This window comes from Hermetia illucens, chromosome 5 (genome assembly GCF_905115235.1).
Source record: "Hermetia illucens chromosome 5, iHerIll2.2.curated.20191125, whole genome shotgun sequence".
Taxonomy (NCBI): domain Eukaryota; kingdom Metazoa; phylum Arthropoda; class Insecta; order Diptera; family Stratiomyidae; genus Hermetia; species Hermetia illucens.
The window spans coordinates 27,652,531-27,667,654 of record NC_051853.1 but is presented as its reverse complement, the minus strand read 5'-3'; the positions used below and the strand labels follow the sequence as shown (position 1 = coordinate 27,667,654).

The following is a 15,124-nucleotide window of genomic DNA, read 5'->3' as shown; positions in this document are numbered from 1 at the left end:
TCTGAGGTAGTAGTACATGGGAAGCTCTGGGTCCTCAGTGTACAACCACGTCAAGACAAAAGAAAAATCTATCTAAAATCAAAATACTTCCTATAATCACCCTGGTAGAAATTGTAGCTGGTGACTGCACACCCTTAGTGCCACTATGCGGTACATCTTGTTTACCCCCTCCGTTTGTACTTAGACGTCAGTATTTCCTCCCATACAGTGGTACATATAGCAAAACACTCCGGCCACTCCGGTGTTCGACTAATGGTTTAGCGCTAAATGTCAGAAAATGCCACTCTATTTGCTACTCCCTACAATCCTCACCCACTTCTTTCTCCTACTCTCTTAACGGGCATTTCTTATCCTGCTTAAATTCCACTCAAGGCCTCGGAGTCACTTTCGACAATGAGCTCCGCTTTGACACCCATTGCCTCGATGTCATCAACCGAGCGGCAAAATTGCCAGGCTTTATACTTCGCCCCTCCTTTGATTTTGACTCCATCCAACCCTCCTTAGCTCTCTTCAATTCCCTCGTGAGGAATACCCTCGAGTATTGCTCCGTGAGCTGGTCACCCTCCCGTAACTGCGATTGTCTTGCCCTTGAAAATGGGCAACGTAAATTCACCCGGTCCCTCTTCTTTATAAGAAGCTTCCCTCGTGTGGACTACTCCTCCCGCCTCCGCTTTCTGAACCTTCCTTTCCTACAACATCATCTTCCCCTTTGTATCCAGGATGCAGATCGTCCGATGCTGGATCTTCAGGTGGCTTATCAGGTTTGAGAAGCATTACCAGTTTTTACCTTTTCTACTCAGTAAGGAATATTCCTTCTTTTACGCACGCCTCGGAAGTGTTAATCAAAAGGTCGGGCTTCGTCTTCGCTGCTAAGGATGTCATTCAAACCCGAGAAGGTACCACGCACTGGACCATCGTTTGTCTTTTACTGTTTTGAAGGTGAAAAAACAGAGTAGCAACAATCTCTATCAAGTCGGTACCGGGCTTTCCACCAAAAATCTGGTGAAGCTTCCTTGCCCAAACGGCTAGCAAAGTTGCGATTTCTGTAATCGGTATCGTTCACCACTCCACTGCAGCTCATACATACCTTCCCAGTCCAAGCTATATAAGGAAGTAATCAATCTCACCATGCTTTTGATTCAGCCATGGATCTAAATTGCCAATGAGCCGCGCAATCCATCTGCCTATTGATTCATTTTGCCAAGCTTGCACTTGCAGATGGTTTTACGCTCCCCAGCAAGAAGAACAACGGGTAGACACCATCCGCAAAGCTCCCAGCCTCCGCCCTTGCGCCAGGCGCTCATGAGACACCTCCTTGCCAAGAGCATTAGCCCATAGCACCGCGCCGTAGAGCAGAATCGACTGCGTTGCACACATAATAAGACGTCTCCTGGTAGATTTAGGACCTGAAAGTTCATCATTACCCGATTTAAGGCAGAAACTGCAGCTTCAGTCTTATCAACGCTATTTTGATTTGATCGAAAAATTCATTTTGGAATCGAGCGTTAACCCAAGGTACTTAACCGTTGGTTTTGACTCTAAAATCATCTCGCCGATCGATATAGTAAGCAGGGTCGATAAGGTGACTACTTCGGCTTTTCCAGCGCAAGTCCAAACCATGTAAAGGTTGCTTTGTGGTGCCTCCTTTTCCTTGCTGTCATTATCAACTGCAACGCTACCAATCTTCGAAATGCGCTCCCGTACTGTTCTGCCTGCTCCAAGAGCTTCAACGATTCTACCAATATTCACCTTCGTGACATTCCACACTTGATAATTAGCGTCAACTACTTCATCATCATCATCAACAGCACAACAACCGGTATCCGGTCTATGCCTTAATCAACAACTCCTGACATCCCGGTTTTACGCCGAGATCCCCCAATTCGATATCCCTAAAAGCTGTCTGGCGTCCTGGCCTACGCCATCGTTCCATTTTCGACCCTAGATAGGAGAAATTATCAACGGTGTCAAAGTTGTAGTCTCCTATCTTTATTCTTCCTGTTTGACCAGTGCGGTTTGATGTTCTCGGTTGGTTGGTTTTTAGTGCTGGTATTGCCACCATATATTTCAACCACTTCGGACGCAACAAATTGGTGATCACTCGCTGGTTCACCGACGACGCCAATGATTCGGTGCGAAGATTACGTCGAGAATGCTTCCTTCGCTGCTAGGCTTCAGAATGTTGGCATCGCTGCGGTATTTCAAACTTCGAGCCCGGTTTTCTGCCTCAGTTTTCGTTGCCAAGTTTTCGCTTTATGATCTATCTGGCTGCATCTGCTATATGTCAGATCTGCAGCATATTGTAAACGTATGCTCATAGTCTAAGGACCTGTAGAACTTGTTGGAAGCATCCACGTACCCCGCATATCAACCAATCAATATTAATTTTTATATTGTTAAGGAATTTCTTCGCGTATTGCTTAGCAGCTTCTACAGCGAGCTTTTTATCTCGAGGATTCGCAGGTTCGGACAATTATCAGGAGTATTGGTTACCTGTGGACATTCATGTTTGTTGACCTCCTCCACATCGGCCTTTTCTGTGAGTCAATCAAGATCTCGGATTTTTAAAGGGCATATCACCTCTAGACTAAAAATTAAAGCTTTCTCTACCAGTAACCCCTCGTAGAACGTACTCTTTTTTGTGGTCTTCGGACCTACTTTAACGAGGACTTCGCCACCCTTCGTTTTCGGTATGGAAGACTGCTCCACTCCCTTCGGACTTGCTCTTATAACACCGTACGTTCCCTCGCCTATTCATTTCGCGCTTCAACATTTGTATCTGCCTTGACTTGATCCTTCTTTCCCTTCTTTTTTACTCCGTGGATGAAGTCTCCTTCAAATGCACCATCCTCTTTCCTTTTTCTCTAGTTAACTTTGCAATTATCTGTGTTCCGTTTGGCGCTTACGGTGTTCTCGGCGGGCAACGTGGTTCTTTCTGCTTTTTACACGTCTTTTGTTGCTGTCCATGTCCACCTGCAAAACGAAATACGGTCCAGGAATTTTTCCTGTTCCATCATTCCGTTTTTTACGCCTTTGCTTATGTTGTTCTGGAGAAAGATTGGAAACCATGTGGATTTTCAACTTTCGCTTTTCTTCAGCAAAGACAGTTGACTGCGCTCCCACTCGGCTTTCGTCCAACTCCATCTGCCGAATCAAAACAATCTTCTCTGGACTTCTTCCAAAGCAGGAGCACCACAGTTTACTAGAGTTGCCATCCCACACCGGCAGCCGCATTACTTTGTCACACCGCGTTACTTCGAGCATTTCAATTTTCATTGCCTCCTCTGCCGACCAGGATCCCAGAGGCGCCGGCTCCTGATACAAGCCACAACTTCCACCTTGGCAGTGCTTAACTTGCACCCCATCTCGGCATCGGCAGAGAGCTGTCGACGGGTCCGAGAACTTCCGGTGTATTCCCATGTGTACTGAGTATTCGCGATTCCCTCTTCACCCAGCAACTTTCTCACGGCAACTATTTAGGACCAGCTAGGAAGTCGGTACTGCTTACTCGGACACCACCTTTCGTAACGTAAGCAACTCGTTGAAGATTGCAGTCTTCTCCTGAGGTTGAATCAAGGGGATTGGGGGATGGTACCAAACACCGTCCTAGTTGGCCAAAGTCGACCTAGAGAGAGGAACTATCTCAAAAACCTAAAAAATTGACGAAATTGATCGTTAAGGTCCATCCGCAAATGCAAACTTCAGTGAAGCCTCTATATTTGCAGCCGGACCTTCACGGTCAATTTTGCCATGTTTCTTAGGTTTTTGGGGTATCTTTGAGGCGATTCCGGCCAACTATTCTTGACCATTGTCCAATTCATTAAATCATTACAAAGGATGCACACAACCGAATGGATACTTTGGATCTCTATCGGCAGGAAAGCTTTGTACTAAAGAAGGGGATATGCCGCTCTCGATATATATGTATACGTTAAAAATAAAAAATTGTAGTTTGGAGGAAGCTACTCCTTGTCCATTAATTTTAGGAAAAAATCTTTATGAACGAACTTGAGAAGGTTAAAGTGGCATTCTTATCGTTTCTCAAGAAGGACGTCACAAAAATCCTTGCACGGGGCACTGCACTTTAAACTATCACGTGAAAAAATCGTGGATTCGGGAATTCCCTTGTAACTGTCCTATTTCGTCAGATTTAAGGCGAAAATACCTCCGAAAGGTGATCTTCAATGAAGTATTATTATTCTGTTAAGAGAAAGTCGCACCGCGTCCTTAAAAAACTATTGTGCCCCCTTTACTGGTTATAGTGTACCTGTTGATCATAGTATCTCAACCAGCCCTGTAACCGTTAGGAACTTTAGTATGTTCTCCACTTCCAGAAGTTTCAGCTTTGCATCTGGTATTAAGTGTTCTCCCAGATGCCTCGACCTACTTTGCACAAGTGCCGGACACTGTCCCAGGACCTGTATAGAGGTTTGGTCGCACTCCTCACAAAACCTGCAGGCAGTGTCCGTAGATATGCCTAGCTTCCCTAGGTGATAGTTCAGCCAACAGTGACCAGTGAAAATTACCACTATGATTCAGAGGTTCTTTTTAGTGAGGTTTAAGCACTCCTTCGTGCACATGGGTTCGTATTCCCCAATAAGCACCCTGGACTACCCCATCCCTGGTAGGCCCGCCCAGTATAGTTCCCTCAAGCGTTCCTCTTCATTTCTTAGAGTCATAGCCATGAAACCGTTTCCGATTCCACAGAAAGGTTCCGACCCGTGTAATGGCGTCCCTGCTCCCTTCTTGGCTAGTTCGTCCACTGCCTCGTTACCTTCCAACCCAGCATTGCCTGGAACCCAAAGTATCCAGACCTTGTTGGACTAGCCGAGTGTATTCAATCTCTCAAGGCATTCCCATACCAGTTTAAAGTTCACCTAGTTGGACACAAGTGCCTTGGTCGCTGCTTGGCTATCGGTGAGAATAACTATGTTCTGCCCCCTGTAGTTCCTTTGGAGATTAAAGGAGGCACATCTGTCTATGGCGTATATGTCCGCCTGGAATATGCTAGTGTACCTGCCCATTGGCTCAAAGCACATTTCCTTAGACTAATGACACCGGCAAGCGATGGAAAAACTGTTGAAATTTGGACAACAGTTGCACCATCTGTTCATCGACTTTAAAGCCGCCTATGATAGCATAGCCAGGGTAAAACTGTACACGGCCATGAGAGAATTCGGTACCCCGACGAAATTAATAAGACTGACTAGGCTGACCCTGACCAATGTGCGAGGCCAGATAAAAGCAGCAGGATCACTCTGGAGACCATTCGACATCAACAACGGTCTGCGACAAGGGGATGCGCTATCATGCGTCCTCTTTAACCTGGCCCTCGAGAAAGTGATCCGTGATGCTGAGGTAAATGCAAGAAATACGATCCTCTTCAAGTCCACCCAACTACTGGCCTATGCTGACGATATCGACATCATGGGAAGAACCACCCGAGATGTACAAACTGCCTTCATCCAGGTCGAGCAGGCGGCGCGAGATCTTGGGCTGCACATCAATGAAGGCAAGACAAAATATATGGTGGCAACGTTAGCACCGAAGACGAATCAACCAACAACATCAAACCGCACTGGTCAAACACAAACACGAAGAAGAATAAGGATAGGAGAATATAACTTTGAGACCGTTGACAATTTCTCCTATCTAGGGTCGAAAATCACAACCGATAACAACTACGATGATGAAATCCGCGCACGGTTGTTGTCAGCCAACAGAGCCTATTTCAGCTTACAAAGACTGTTCCGCTCGAAACGTCTCACCATAGGGTCAAAGCTCTTACTGTACCAGACTATGATCTTGCCAGTCCTCATGTATTCCTCGGAAACTTCGATTCTTAGCAAGAAAAATTGCGAACTCTTGGCCGCGTTCGAGAGAAGAATCCTCCGAAGAATTTTTGGCCCCCTACATGAGGATGGACGATTCCGTAGCCTACACAATGACGAAATCTATGAGCGATACCATGACCGTCCGGTTCTGGATAAAATCCGGCTCAATAGGTTACGGTGGGCGGGTCACTTAATCCGTATGGATGAGGATGATCCCACCCGGAAACTCTATAAGGGCAATATCTATGGTAGAAAAAGAAGAAGTCTGGAGTTCCTTATTAAGGCAGGCCTAGACCGGATACCGGTTGTTGCGCCGTTGATGATGATGAATGACACCGACACCCGCTCCTTCTGCTGTCAGGAATCCGTCAGTGTACCGAGTAACCAGTTGCTGGTTTTAGCCGCATGTCGCAGTCACGCTCTCCCAGTTTGCCTTGTTACTCCAACATGTTTCAAACTTCTTATCGAAGTGAAACCTCGTTGTCATGTTATCCCTTGGTATCAGTAATTCCGGATACCGCCTAGAAAGAATATCAATCTTCCTTCGGTTCAATGAAATATCTGTACGTTCTCTGTCGGGAAGCGTCCTCAACTTTACAAATCTGCAAGCTTTATGTCTATTTGTACAATTGTCCTAATGAGTTCTGAGTGCTGGAAACTACGATTCTCACGGACTGCGCAATCTAAGCTAACATGACTTACATGTTTGTTCTATTATTTCAGATTTACAATGATGGACCTTGGAAAGCATCGCATATCATCGTCCGTATTAAGTGGCCACATCAAGTTGCAAACGATAAAAAGCAAGGTAAATGGCTCTTGTACCTAGAAGGCATCCCAACCATCGAAGGATCACGATTCGGACAGTGCGTGGTCGATCAACAATATGTGAACACGTTAAATCTCACCGAAAAACCGCAGCCTGAACAACAAGAAATGCGTCAACTTAATCCCGAGCCTTACATGTATCGTCCTTCCAACAAATCCTCTTCCTATTCGTACTACAGCGAAAAGCGCTCGTCGTTCTCAAAATTCGATTCATCTAATGGTACCAGTCGAAGTAGCTCTGAAAGTAGCTTCAGTTCTAGTATGAATCGAATTCGACGTGAAATAGCTAAGATTATACGTGCGGAGCGGTTAGTAGATAAGGACGGGAAGAAAACCAATGTGGTCACAATGGACTGTGATAGAGGAACAGCCTTCTGTGTGGATATTGTCTGCAACTTCTACAACATGCCTAGAAAGTCCGAGGTTTACATAAATGTTAAGGCCAGGCTTTGGAACGGCACGTTGGTTGCAGACTACCCGCGGGTGGATGAGGTTAAAATCATCTCACGAGCCAAGATTGAAATTCCCGGAGAGTCAAGCACAGAAGACAGGCCAAACTATAGCGTTGCGGTAAGTCATGCCTCAATCAAATACGCTTGTTTTGAAACATCCTTCTAAATGATATCTTTTCATTCAGGTCGAAACCCAAGCCTACCCTGAACTCCTAGACCAGGTTCGCGATACGTCCACCCCCATTTGGGTCATAATTTTGGGCGTGGTTGCCGGCCTACTAGTGCTCGCCATCCTCGCATTCGTTCTCTGGAAATGTGGATTCTTCAAGCGACGAAGACCGGATCCAATGCTCAGCGGAAGCTTAAAAAAGAACACAGATCCTGAGAACAAACCCTTTCTGTAGCTTTAAGACAGCATTGTCACTATCGAAACGAACCAGTCGCCTTAAATTCGAGTTGAGTATTCGTAATCGTAATGGAATCTTACGATTAATAGGTTTCATTGTGACGATTACACGATCGTGGCCCCACGGTGCTCGATTTGGTAGAAATTCGGGCATTCGTGGGGCCTCGATGCTTTTCAGTGATATCAATAGTTTGTTTACGATATATTTACGATTATATTTACAGTACTATTATTATTAAAATTATTATGGATGTTAATATATAGTGGTAGTTACAAATTTTGGCAGCAATTTTTTAAGGAAGACCCAAGCCAAAATGGCGGAACATTTTTAAATAAAATAAAAAAAAAGCTAAATGTAAGTGTAAAAGGCGACTTTTATTATGATCTAATACTCAACAAAAAACTCAACTTATTTGTAAATTCGTATGTACAAAGGACGAGTTATTCAGTCACGATTCAGCTTTCCTGAACATTAGAATCCCCTCATCAACATGTCGGTGTTCCAAATGCTTCATGTAAGCCAAGAAGCAAGTCCAAATGAGACTGCAAACACTTATGAACGGTACTCGATTCTTTTCAGGAATCAGCGAGAAATTAATCGTTGCAACTATTGGCCAAACAGCTAACGCAACCTGAAAAAGAAATTGACCGCAAATTAAGGACGAGAAATTATAACACCAACGACTGAAATCCCGGGAACTCACCTTGTATGTAGGCAGGAATTTCTTCGAGACTTCCTGACCAGCTTCACGTATTGTTTTCCTCTCCAATAAACTCATTATAAAATAGAAACATGTCATCGCTGCAGGCGTATATGAGAACTGTTCGACGATAGCCTTTATGGCGCCTGTTCGAAAGTTGGTTTGTGGCCACATTGCTGACGAAACTCGGATCCATGAGTAAAGAGTTGGTGCGACAAAAAATCCGCCATAAAGGCTGAATCTCAGGCATCGGTACCAGTCGTAGGTTCCTTGAATTGAAAGATTAATTTGAAAGATAAAAACTTAATTCTTGTCTCTAGGAATTAAGTGGTCCGCACAAATTTTGAGGAGCTACTTACTCCTTGCGTCTAGTGCACAGACAACTCTTTTTGGGCAAATACCCAATTTTGCAAACAGTTTCCGCTCACTCATCAGACATTGCCTCACTTCTGCCCTCCAGAGCAGTATCACCAAAAGTGACTACAAGTGTCGTTAATTCCGAATATATAAATTCAAAAACGCAACATGTGTATGAATTATCATCAACGGCGCAACAACCTTAATAAGGAACTCCAGACATCCCGGCTTTGCGCCGAGGTCCACCAATTTGATATCCCTAAAAACTGTCTGGCGTCCTGACCTACTCCATCGCTCCATCGCGGTCGTGGTATCGCTCATAGATTTCATTGTTATCTAGACTACGGAATCGTCCATCCCCATGTAGGGGCCCAAAAATTCTTCCGAGGATTCTTCTCTCGAACGCGGCCAAGAGTTCGCAGTTTTTTTGCTAAGAACCCAAGTCTCCGAGGAATACATAAGGACTGTCAAGATCAGTAAGAGCTTTGACCCTATGGTGAGACGTTTCAAGCGAAACAGTTTTTGTAAGCTGAAATAGGCTGTTGGCTGCCAACAAGCGTGCGCGGATTTCATCATCATAGCTGTTATCGGTTGTTATTTTTGACCCTAGATTGTTTTCGTTTGACCAGTGCGATTTGTTGTTGTTCGTTCTTTTGTTTTTGGCGGTGACGTTGCCACCATGTACTTCGTCTTGCCTTCATTAATGTGCAGCTCAAGATCTCGCGCCGCCTGCTGGATCTGGATGAAGGTAGACTGTACATCTCGGGTAGTTCTTCCCATGATGTCGATACTTGAAGAAGATGATGCCTCTCACATTTACATCTGCATCGCGAATCACTTTCTCCAGATTGAAGAGGACGCATGATAGAGCATCCCCTTGTCTTAGGTCGTTGTTGATCTTGAATGGTCTCGAAAGTGATCCTGCTGCTTTTATCTGGCCTCGCACATTGGTCAGGATCAGCCTAGTCAGTCTTATCAATTTCATCGGGATACCGAATTCTCTCATGGCCGTGTGCAGTTTCACCCTGGCTATGCTGTCATAGGCGGCTTTAAAGTCGATGAATAAATGGTGCAACTGATGTGCATATTGCCGCAAAGAGAAAATCTGATCTGTTGTTGATTTGCCTGGAGTGAAGCCCCTGATTTTAACTTATTCAATGTCATCCAAAATTTGTTTAATTATTGTTTCCAATAATGCGATCGGAAGAGAAAAAGAAAATTGATCGGCAACCTGCCTACTAATGACTGCCGTATCGTTAAGGTGCTCGTCTATTGAGTGGGCGGCGCGGCGATGGCAGACGAAACCTCACCAATTGAAGCACCCAGGAGGCTCACTTTGTTTTTTTTTTATCGAGAAAAAGAACTGTAGATTTCTGGGGCGTTGAATTCGATTGACAATTGAACATACCTAATAGGTCCGCGGTTGCTTATCCAACGATGAGGTTAGTGTCAAAATATCCCCCGAAACTCGGGAAGATATACCGGCTTCATCCTTTAGATGAAGATGTTCGCGAGTTTCCCGTTCGATGATGTACACCGATGACGACAATGGCTCAACGATGAGACATCTTGAAAGAGTCCACACTGTCCAACATGTGTGAAAACGAACTTAGGTCCTTGTGAACGAATGTTGTCCTGTTCGAACGGTGCAAAATCGGTCTCAGTCGAAGCTCCTTCAGGTACTGCCTGATTCTTTGCAGGTGAATACCATACTCGTCGCCGTTGCTCTCGGCGAACCACTCTCCGGATAATCACAGAGTTGGTTCGTTAATTAGTGAGGCAAAATTGTGGACAGGATGTTAACTTAATAGCTACTATCTTAGTGGCAGATGATTACAGTGCGATGCTATCACTTGGTCACTCCATTAGAGGCCGGATGTGAGCCCTGGTCAGGGGTCATGCCCAATTGACTTCCGTTGGGCGGTATCCAATACGGGCGGAAAGCGTGAACCACTATTTCATCTTATTGGTCTGGGATAATAATAGTTAAGCTAAATTGATCCAGCATGACCAAGAAGGACCTGAAACCTACGATCGCCGTAAGTGCTCCAATGATGTCCAAGTAAATGTTCTAAAAACGTTGATCAAGTATCTCGAACAGATGAAGGTCGCTTTTGTGGTACTTCCAATAAATCACCGGTCACGATGCACGTTCGGCCAGACAATTTTTTTCTAAATCAATTTGTAAATGGCTCGACTAGTGGGTTGACTGCAGCGATGGTATGTGCCGAAAACAGTTTTCCGTCCTAGAACGAATAGTCTAATCAATCGCTGTAGTGGACGCGTCGCAGTAAACTAAATGATTATTCAATGTCAGTGGAAATAGCTGATGTTCATAAGGAACAAAGAATGTTTTGCAGCTTAGTATATTGATTTACTCCTGAGCTAGTTGGTACTCTAAACCTGGCGGCAAAGAGATTAACTCAACCCTGGACAATGCATCGGTGATGGCATTCTACTCGCCGAATATGTGCTCAATCCTCATTGTGAACTATAACAGGACCGAAAGTTGTCTGCCCTGACTGTGGGAAGCCTTGCCGCTGTTCCAGGCATTGACCAATGGTTTATGATCGGTTTTCATCACGAAATCGATGCCTTTGAGGGTGTGTCGAAAATAACGAATGCTTCTACATGAGTCAATTTCCGTTGGTAAAACATCCCGGAGAGGTTGGTGGGGCTATACCGTGCTGGTTGCTGAAATACCCGAGGTATGCCCTTTGCTACGGTGATGATTAAGCGGAACTTATCCAGTCGCGCAGGTAGCAACCGGTCATGTGACAAGTATTGCTATCAACGATGTAGCAAGCGCAAAAATCCATACCTCATAATACGTCGTTCATAAACAAACTGAATAGATTGACAACAGCCGCCTTGGGAATGTCCGACTCGACGATTAGGATCTGATGGTAAGTCCTTAGCAAGTCGGTTTTCGAAAGGATTGTCTTCCTAGCCAGACCTCCAAGTACCGTCTTTTTATGGAACTAAATGCAAAGGGCTTGCCCACGGACGGTCGACAGAAACCTTTCTGCATCAGATATTCGAACTCTGATCTTGCAACAGCCAACTTATGCAGTGTGAGGCGTCGGAGTTTCTCGGATACAGGCGTGACAAAAGTTTCGATGCGGTGAAATTTTTCGCTCCTTGCTTCGCATTGTGGTAAAAACACCCGGAAGGCTGTTTAGTTTTTAGACCCAACTGGAGCCTAACGCTCACATTCCCGAGCCCGGCTTTCACAGAGACGTGTAAGCGCGTGTTTACAGTAGACTTAAGTGTAGCTTCGCGGTAAATTTATCCAACTTTTTTTGTAGGCTTTTTGGGGTAGCTACTGCATCTAGGTTGACTTCCACCAGCTAGGATAGTCTTTTGTCATCGACTAACTTACTAAAGCATTGCAAATTGCGGCCAATTAAGGATCCATCGTTTGTAAAATTCCAAATTAATGAATCATTTGATCTACCAACTTCGAGTTGGTATGTCGGATAGAGAGACGACAATTTCTCGACTTTATTCCCGAACGTGCTGTACCTGACTTCATTTTTTCAGATTTTATCGTTTCTTCATTTCAATTTCAAAAAAATAGTACTATACTTTTATTAACTTAATTTAGGGATACATCGATACGGAAAGTATTTTGAGGCCTGGATACCATTTAGAGGCAGCTTCATGGTTTTTTTCAGATTTTTCGTTTGTATAGTTTCCTAGAATGCGTCCGTTAAAGAAATCATCATTTTCGACCCCCCGCACTCCCCGCCTTTCGAAGGAATGTCAGAACTTACACTGGTACTAATCGAGTCCATTCATTTGATACCCAACATGACTATATTCGCTGAAAAAAATTGTACACATCCCTTTTGCATGTATGGGACCTTAATCCCCCCCTTAATCTCAACGTAGAAAGTTGTAACTCATGTCTTGGTGTTCAAAGTGCGCACCTTTTCATCAAATTTCGTGTCAATCAGTTTAGCCGTTTCTGAGAAAAGTGCGTGTGATTGACGACAGACAGACAGATAGCAAAGCAATAACGCAAAGGGCCGAAATCTGTTAGAGGCTTCTGCCCAGCTGGATTTAGTTTTGTCCAATGAAGGTAATCCAAGCACCGTTCGCAAAGGGCGCTCTTTCTCAATCGTAGACCTGACCTTTGTCAGCCCTGCACTGGTACGTGCTATGTCCTGGCACGTTAGCGAAGACTATACCAACAGCGATCACCAGACAATCATTTTTGATCTGAGGAGGGTGGGAGGCCAGAGAAACAGGATACCTAAGACTGAAAAAGGCATCAGGCTGGTCTGTAAAAGGATTGGACGAGAGAAGCTTCATGGAAGTGTGACTAGGCGAGCCTATTAAGCCAGGCGGTTTCACGGAGAGAACTCTCCATGTTACACAATGCATCGCCAAGGCATGTGACACATCCATCCCATCACATCCTAGAAGATGCTCATTCCTCAGTAGAAGACCCAACTACTGGTGGAATAGTTAATTGGCCAGCCTTCGATCAACCTGCCACCGGGCCAAATGAACAGGTCAAAAGGCGGTAGAAAGAAGTGATCAGGGACAAAAACAGCATGCTTACAAGGTAGCCGGCAAAAGCCTCAAGCTTGCCATTCAGCGAAGCCAGAGGGAATGTTTTAAGGAGCTACGCTCAGAAGTGGATGTAAATCCATGGGAGAGCGCCTATAGAATTGTGATGGGACGATAGAGAGGCCAATCATCCCCACAGATGACGTGCCCTATTCTCTTGTTGAAAATCATCCCGGGGTTATTTCCCTAGGAAGAGACGAGCATTGACACATTTCAGAGATTTCTGAATGTGACGGTAATTCCTGTAGTGACCACGGACGAACTATTGGAGATCTGCAGCAGAATAGGTGATAACAAAGCTCCGGGCCTGGATGGCATACCAAAAAGAGCCCTTAAACTCTCTGTAAAATCCAGACCGGACATGTTCGCTAAATTGTTCGAAGCATGCATGTTCGAGGCGATATTACTACAGCATGGAAGCGACAGAAGCTGCTACTGCCTAAGGCTGGTAAGCTTCCAAGTGAACAATCCTCTTATAGACCTCTTATATGTCTTCTATACACTAAGTGGAAAACGTTGGAGCGGGTAATTTACACCAGATTACTCCCGATCGTGGAGAGCCAAGAAGCCCTTTCAGACCGCTTCCTGCGAGAACGGACTCTCTGGTATGACACCGATGATGGACTCAAGGAGTACGTTGTTTCCCTCTCTCGCGGGTGTCCCACAGGGCTCCGTACTTGACCCACTACTGTGGAACATCATGTACAATGATGTACTTAACCTTCCCGTTCTGGAGGAGGCAACTGTGGTGGATTATGCCGATGATATAGCATTGAATGTAGTCGCAAAACATCTAGAGGATACTGAGTTATACTCTTGCGAAGCAATTAGTGTTGTTAAGGCCTGGTTGAAAGGGTTCTCTTAGGAAGCAGCTCAAGATGCTGGGGTAGACGATGTTAATACAATTCTGACACAAGAGCAGCTTTAACAAACGGAATAACAACAAATTTATGAATTTCTCCGAATCCATAGCCTTCTAATTAGTGACTTACTATTCAGGCACGGAATCTATGTAAAAATAAGTGTGATCAATAATCGATTTAAAAGTTGTCTTTCGAATTTATATAATGATAAAAAGTATGAAAAGTACAAATTCATAATATCTTGTGTTAGACGCATCGTCGAGATGATTTGACTTGGCATCATTTCGAATGAAGGACAAGGTCTTGGCTTACGGATTGAACATTGGTGTAGTTTGTAGAAAAGGGAGTGTGGGAGGTGGATGAATAGGATATTACTCAACTCCCTACATAATAGAATTTATTTCTTCACGTACGAAAATTATATATTTCTGGCATAGTTGGATTGTCAATTTCACTGGAAATATTAATGAACGTTAAAGCACATAGAATAAACACCAAATTTATGCCCTAAGGACCACACAGCAGTTTATCACTCATATAAAATATTCTGGTTTAAAAGTTACACAAGAAACATAACTTACCCCACCGTTTTCCTTCGAAAGTTTGTTGAACAAGACTGCTTGTTGGCCATATAAGACTATAGGAAAGCATTCCACGAACAACTGGATATTTCGTTAAAACTTCTTTGAATCGCTGCATCTTGAATAAACCACAAAAACTTCCCAAGTTCTTTATTGACTACTAGCAAAATCTCAGACAGCATAGCGCCTTAATTTGCGTCATCCTATTTCAAGTTCACCAGCGGTAATGAACAAGGCCCCGTGGACTCTTCTAGCTTTTGTCAATCACCACAAGATTACAAACGGAAAACAATCAAAATACTTTACAACAATTTGTAAATTCCATTGAAAATATTATGAAAAAGATATTAGAAAACGCTCCTTTCTCAAATAATAATTCTGAATACTATCATTAAAAAAAGCTGCGAATCACGCGAACTATTATGTGAAACTGATCTATTTTTATTTCAATACAGAATTCAACGGCTCGCGCTGCTGCACTATTCATTCATTTATTGGCAATGAATACACTTGCAACTGCACCC

At 44.2% G+C, this 15,124-nt stretch overlaps 2 protein-coding genes across 3 annotated transcripts in view; one reads left to right on the top strand and one right to left on the bottom strand.

The window, feature by feature from the left end:
- LOC119656756 (integrin alpha-PS1) overlaps positions 1 to 8,072 on the top strand; it is a 188,210-nt gene extending 180,138 nt beyond the window's left edge. For both annotated transcript variants that reach the window (XM_038063323.1, XM_038063322.1), the window contains 2 exons: positions 6,558 to 7,232; positions 7,300 to 8,072. In XM_038063323.1, the coding sequence (XP_037919251.1) occupies positions 6,558 to 7,232; positions 7,300 to 7,518 (894 nt within the window). In that variant the 3' untranslated portion in view covers positions 7,519 to 8,072. The remainder of the gene's footprint in view (positions 1 to 6,557; positions 7,233 to 7,299) is intronic.
- Positions 7,877 to 15,075, bottom strand: LOC119656757 (protein sym1-like). Its single transcript, XM_038063324.1, has 3 exons — positions 14,601 to 15,075; positions 8,225 to 8,490; positions 7,877 to 8,152 (listed from the first exon to the last, which is right to left on the bottom strand). Exons 1-3 carry the CDS (start codon positions 14,716 to 14,718, stop codon positions 7,970 to 7,972), a joined length of 567 nt encoding a protein of 188 aa, XP_037919252.1. The 5' UTR covers positions 14,719 to 15,075; the 3' UTR covers positions 7,877 to 7,969.
- Between the last annotated feature and the right edge of the window lie 49 nt (positions 15,076 to 15,124).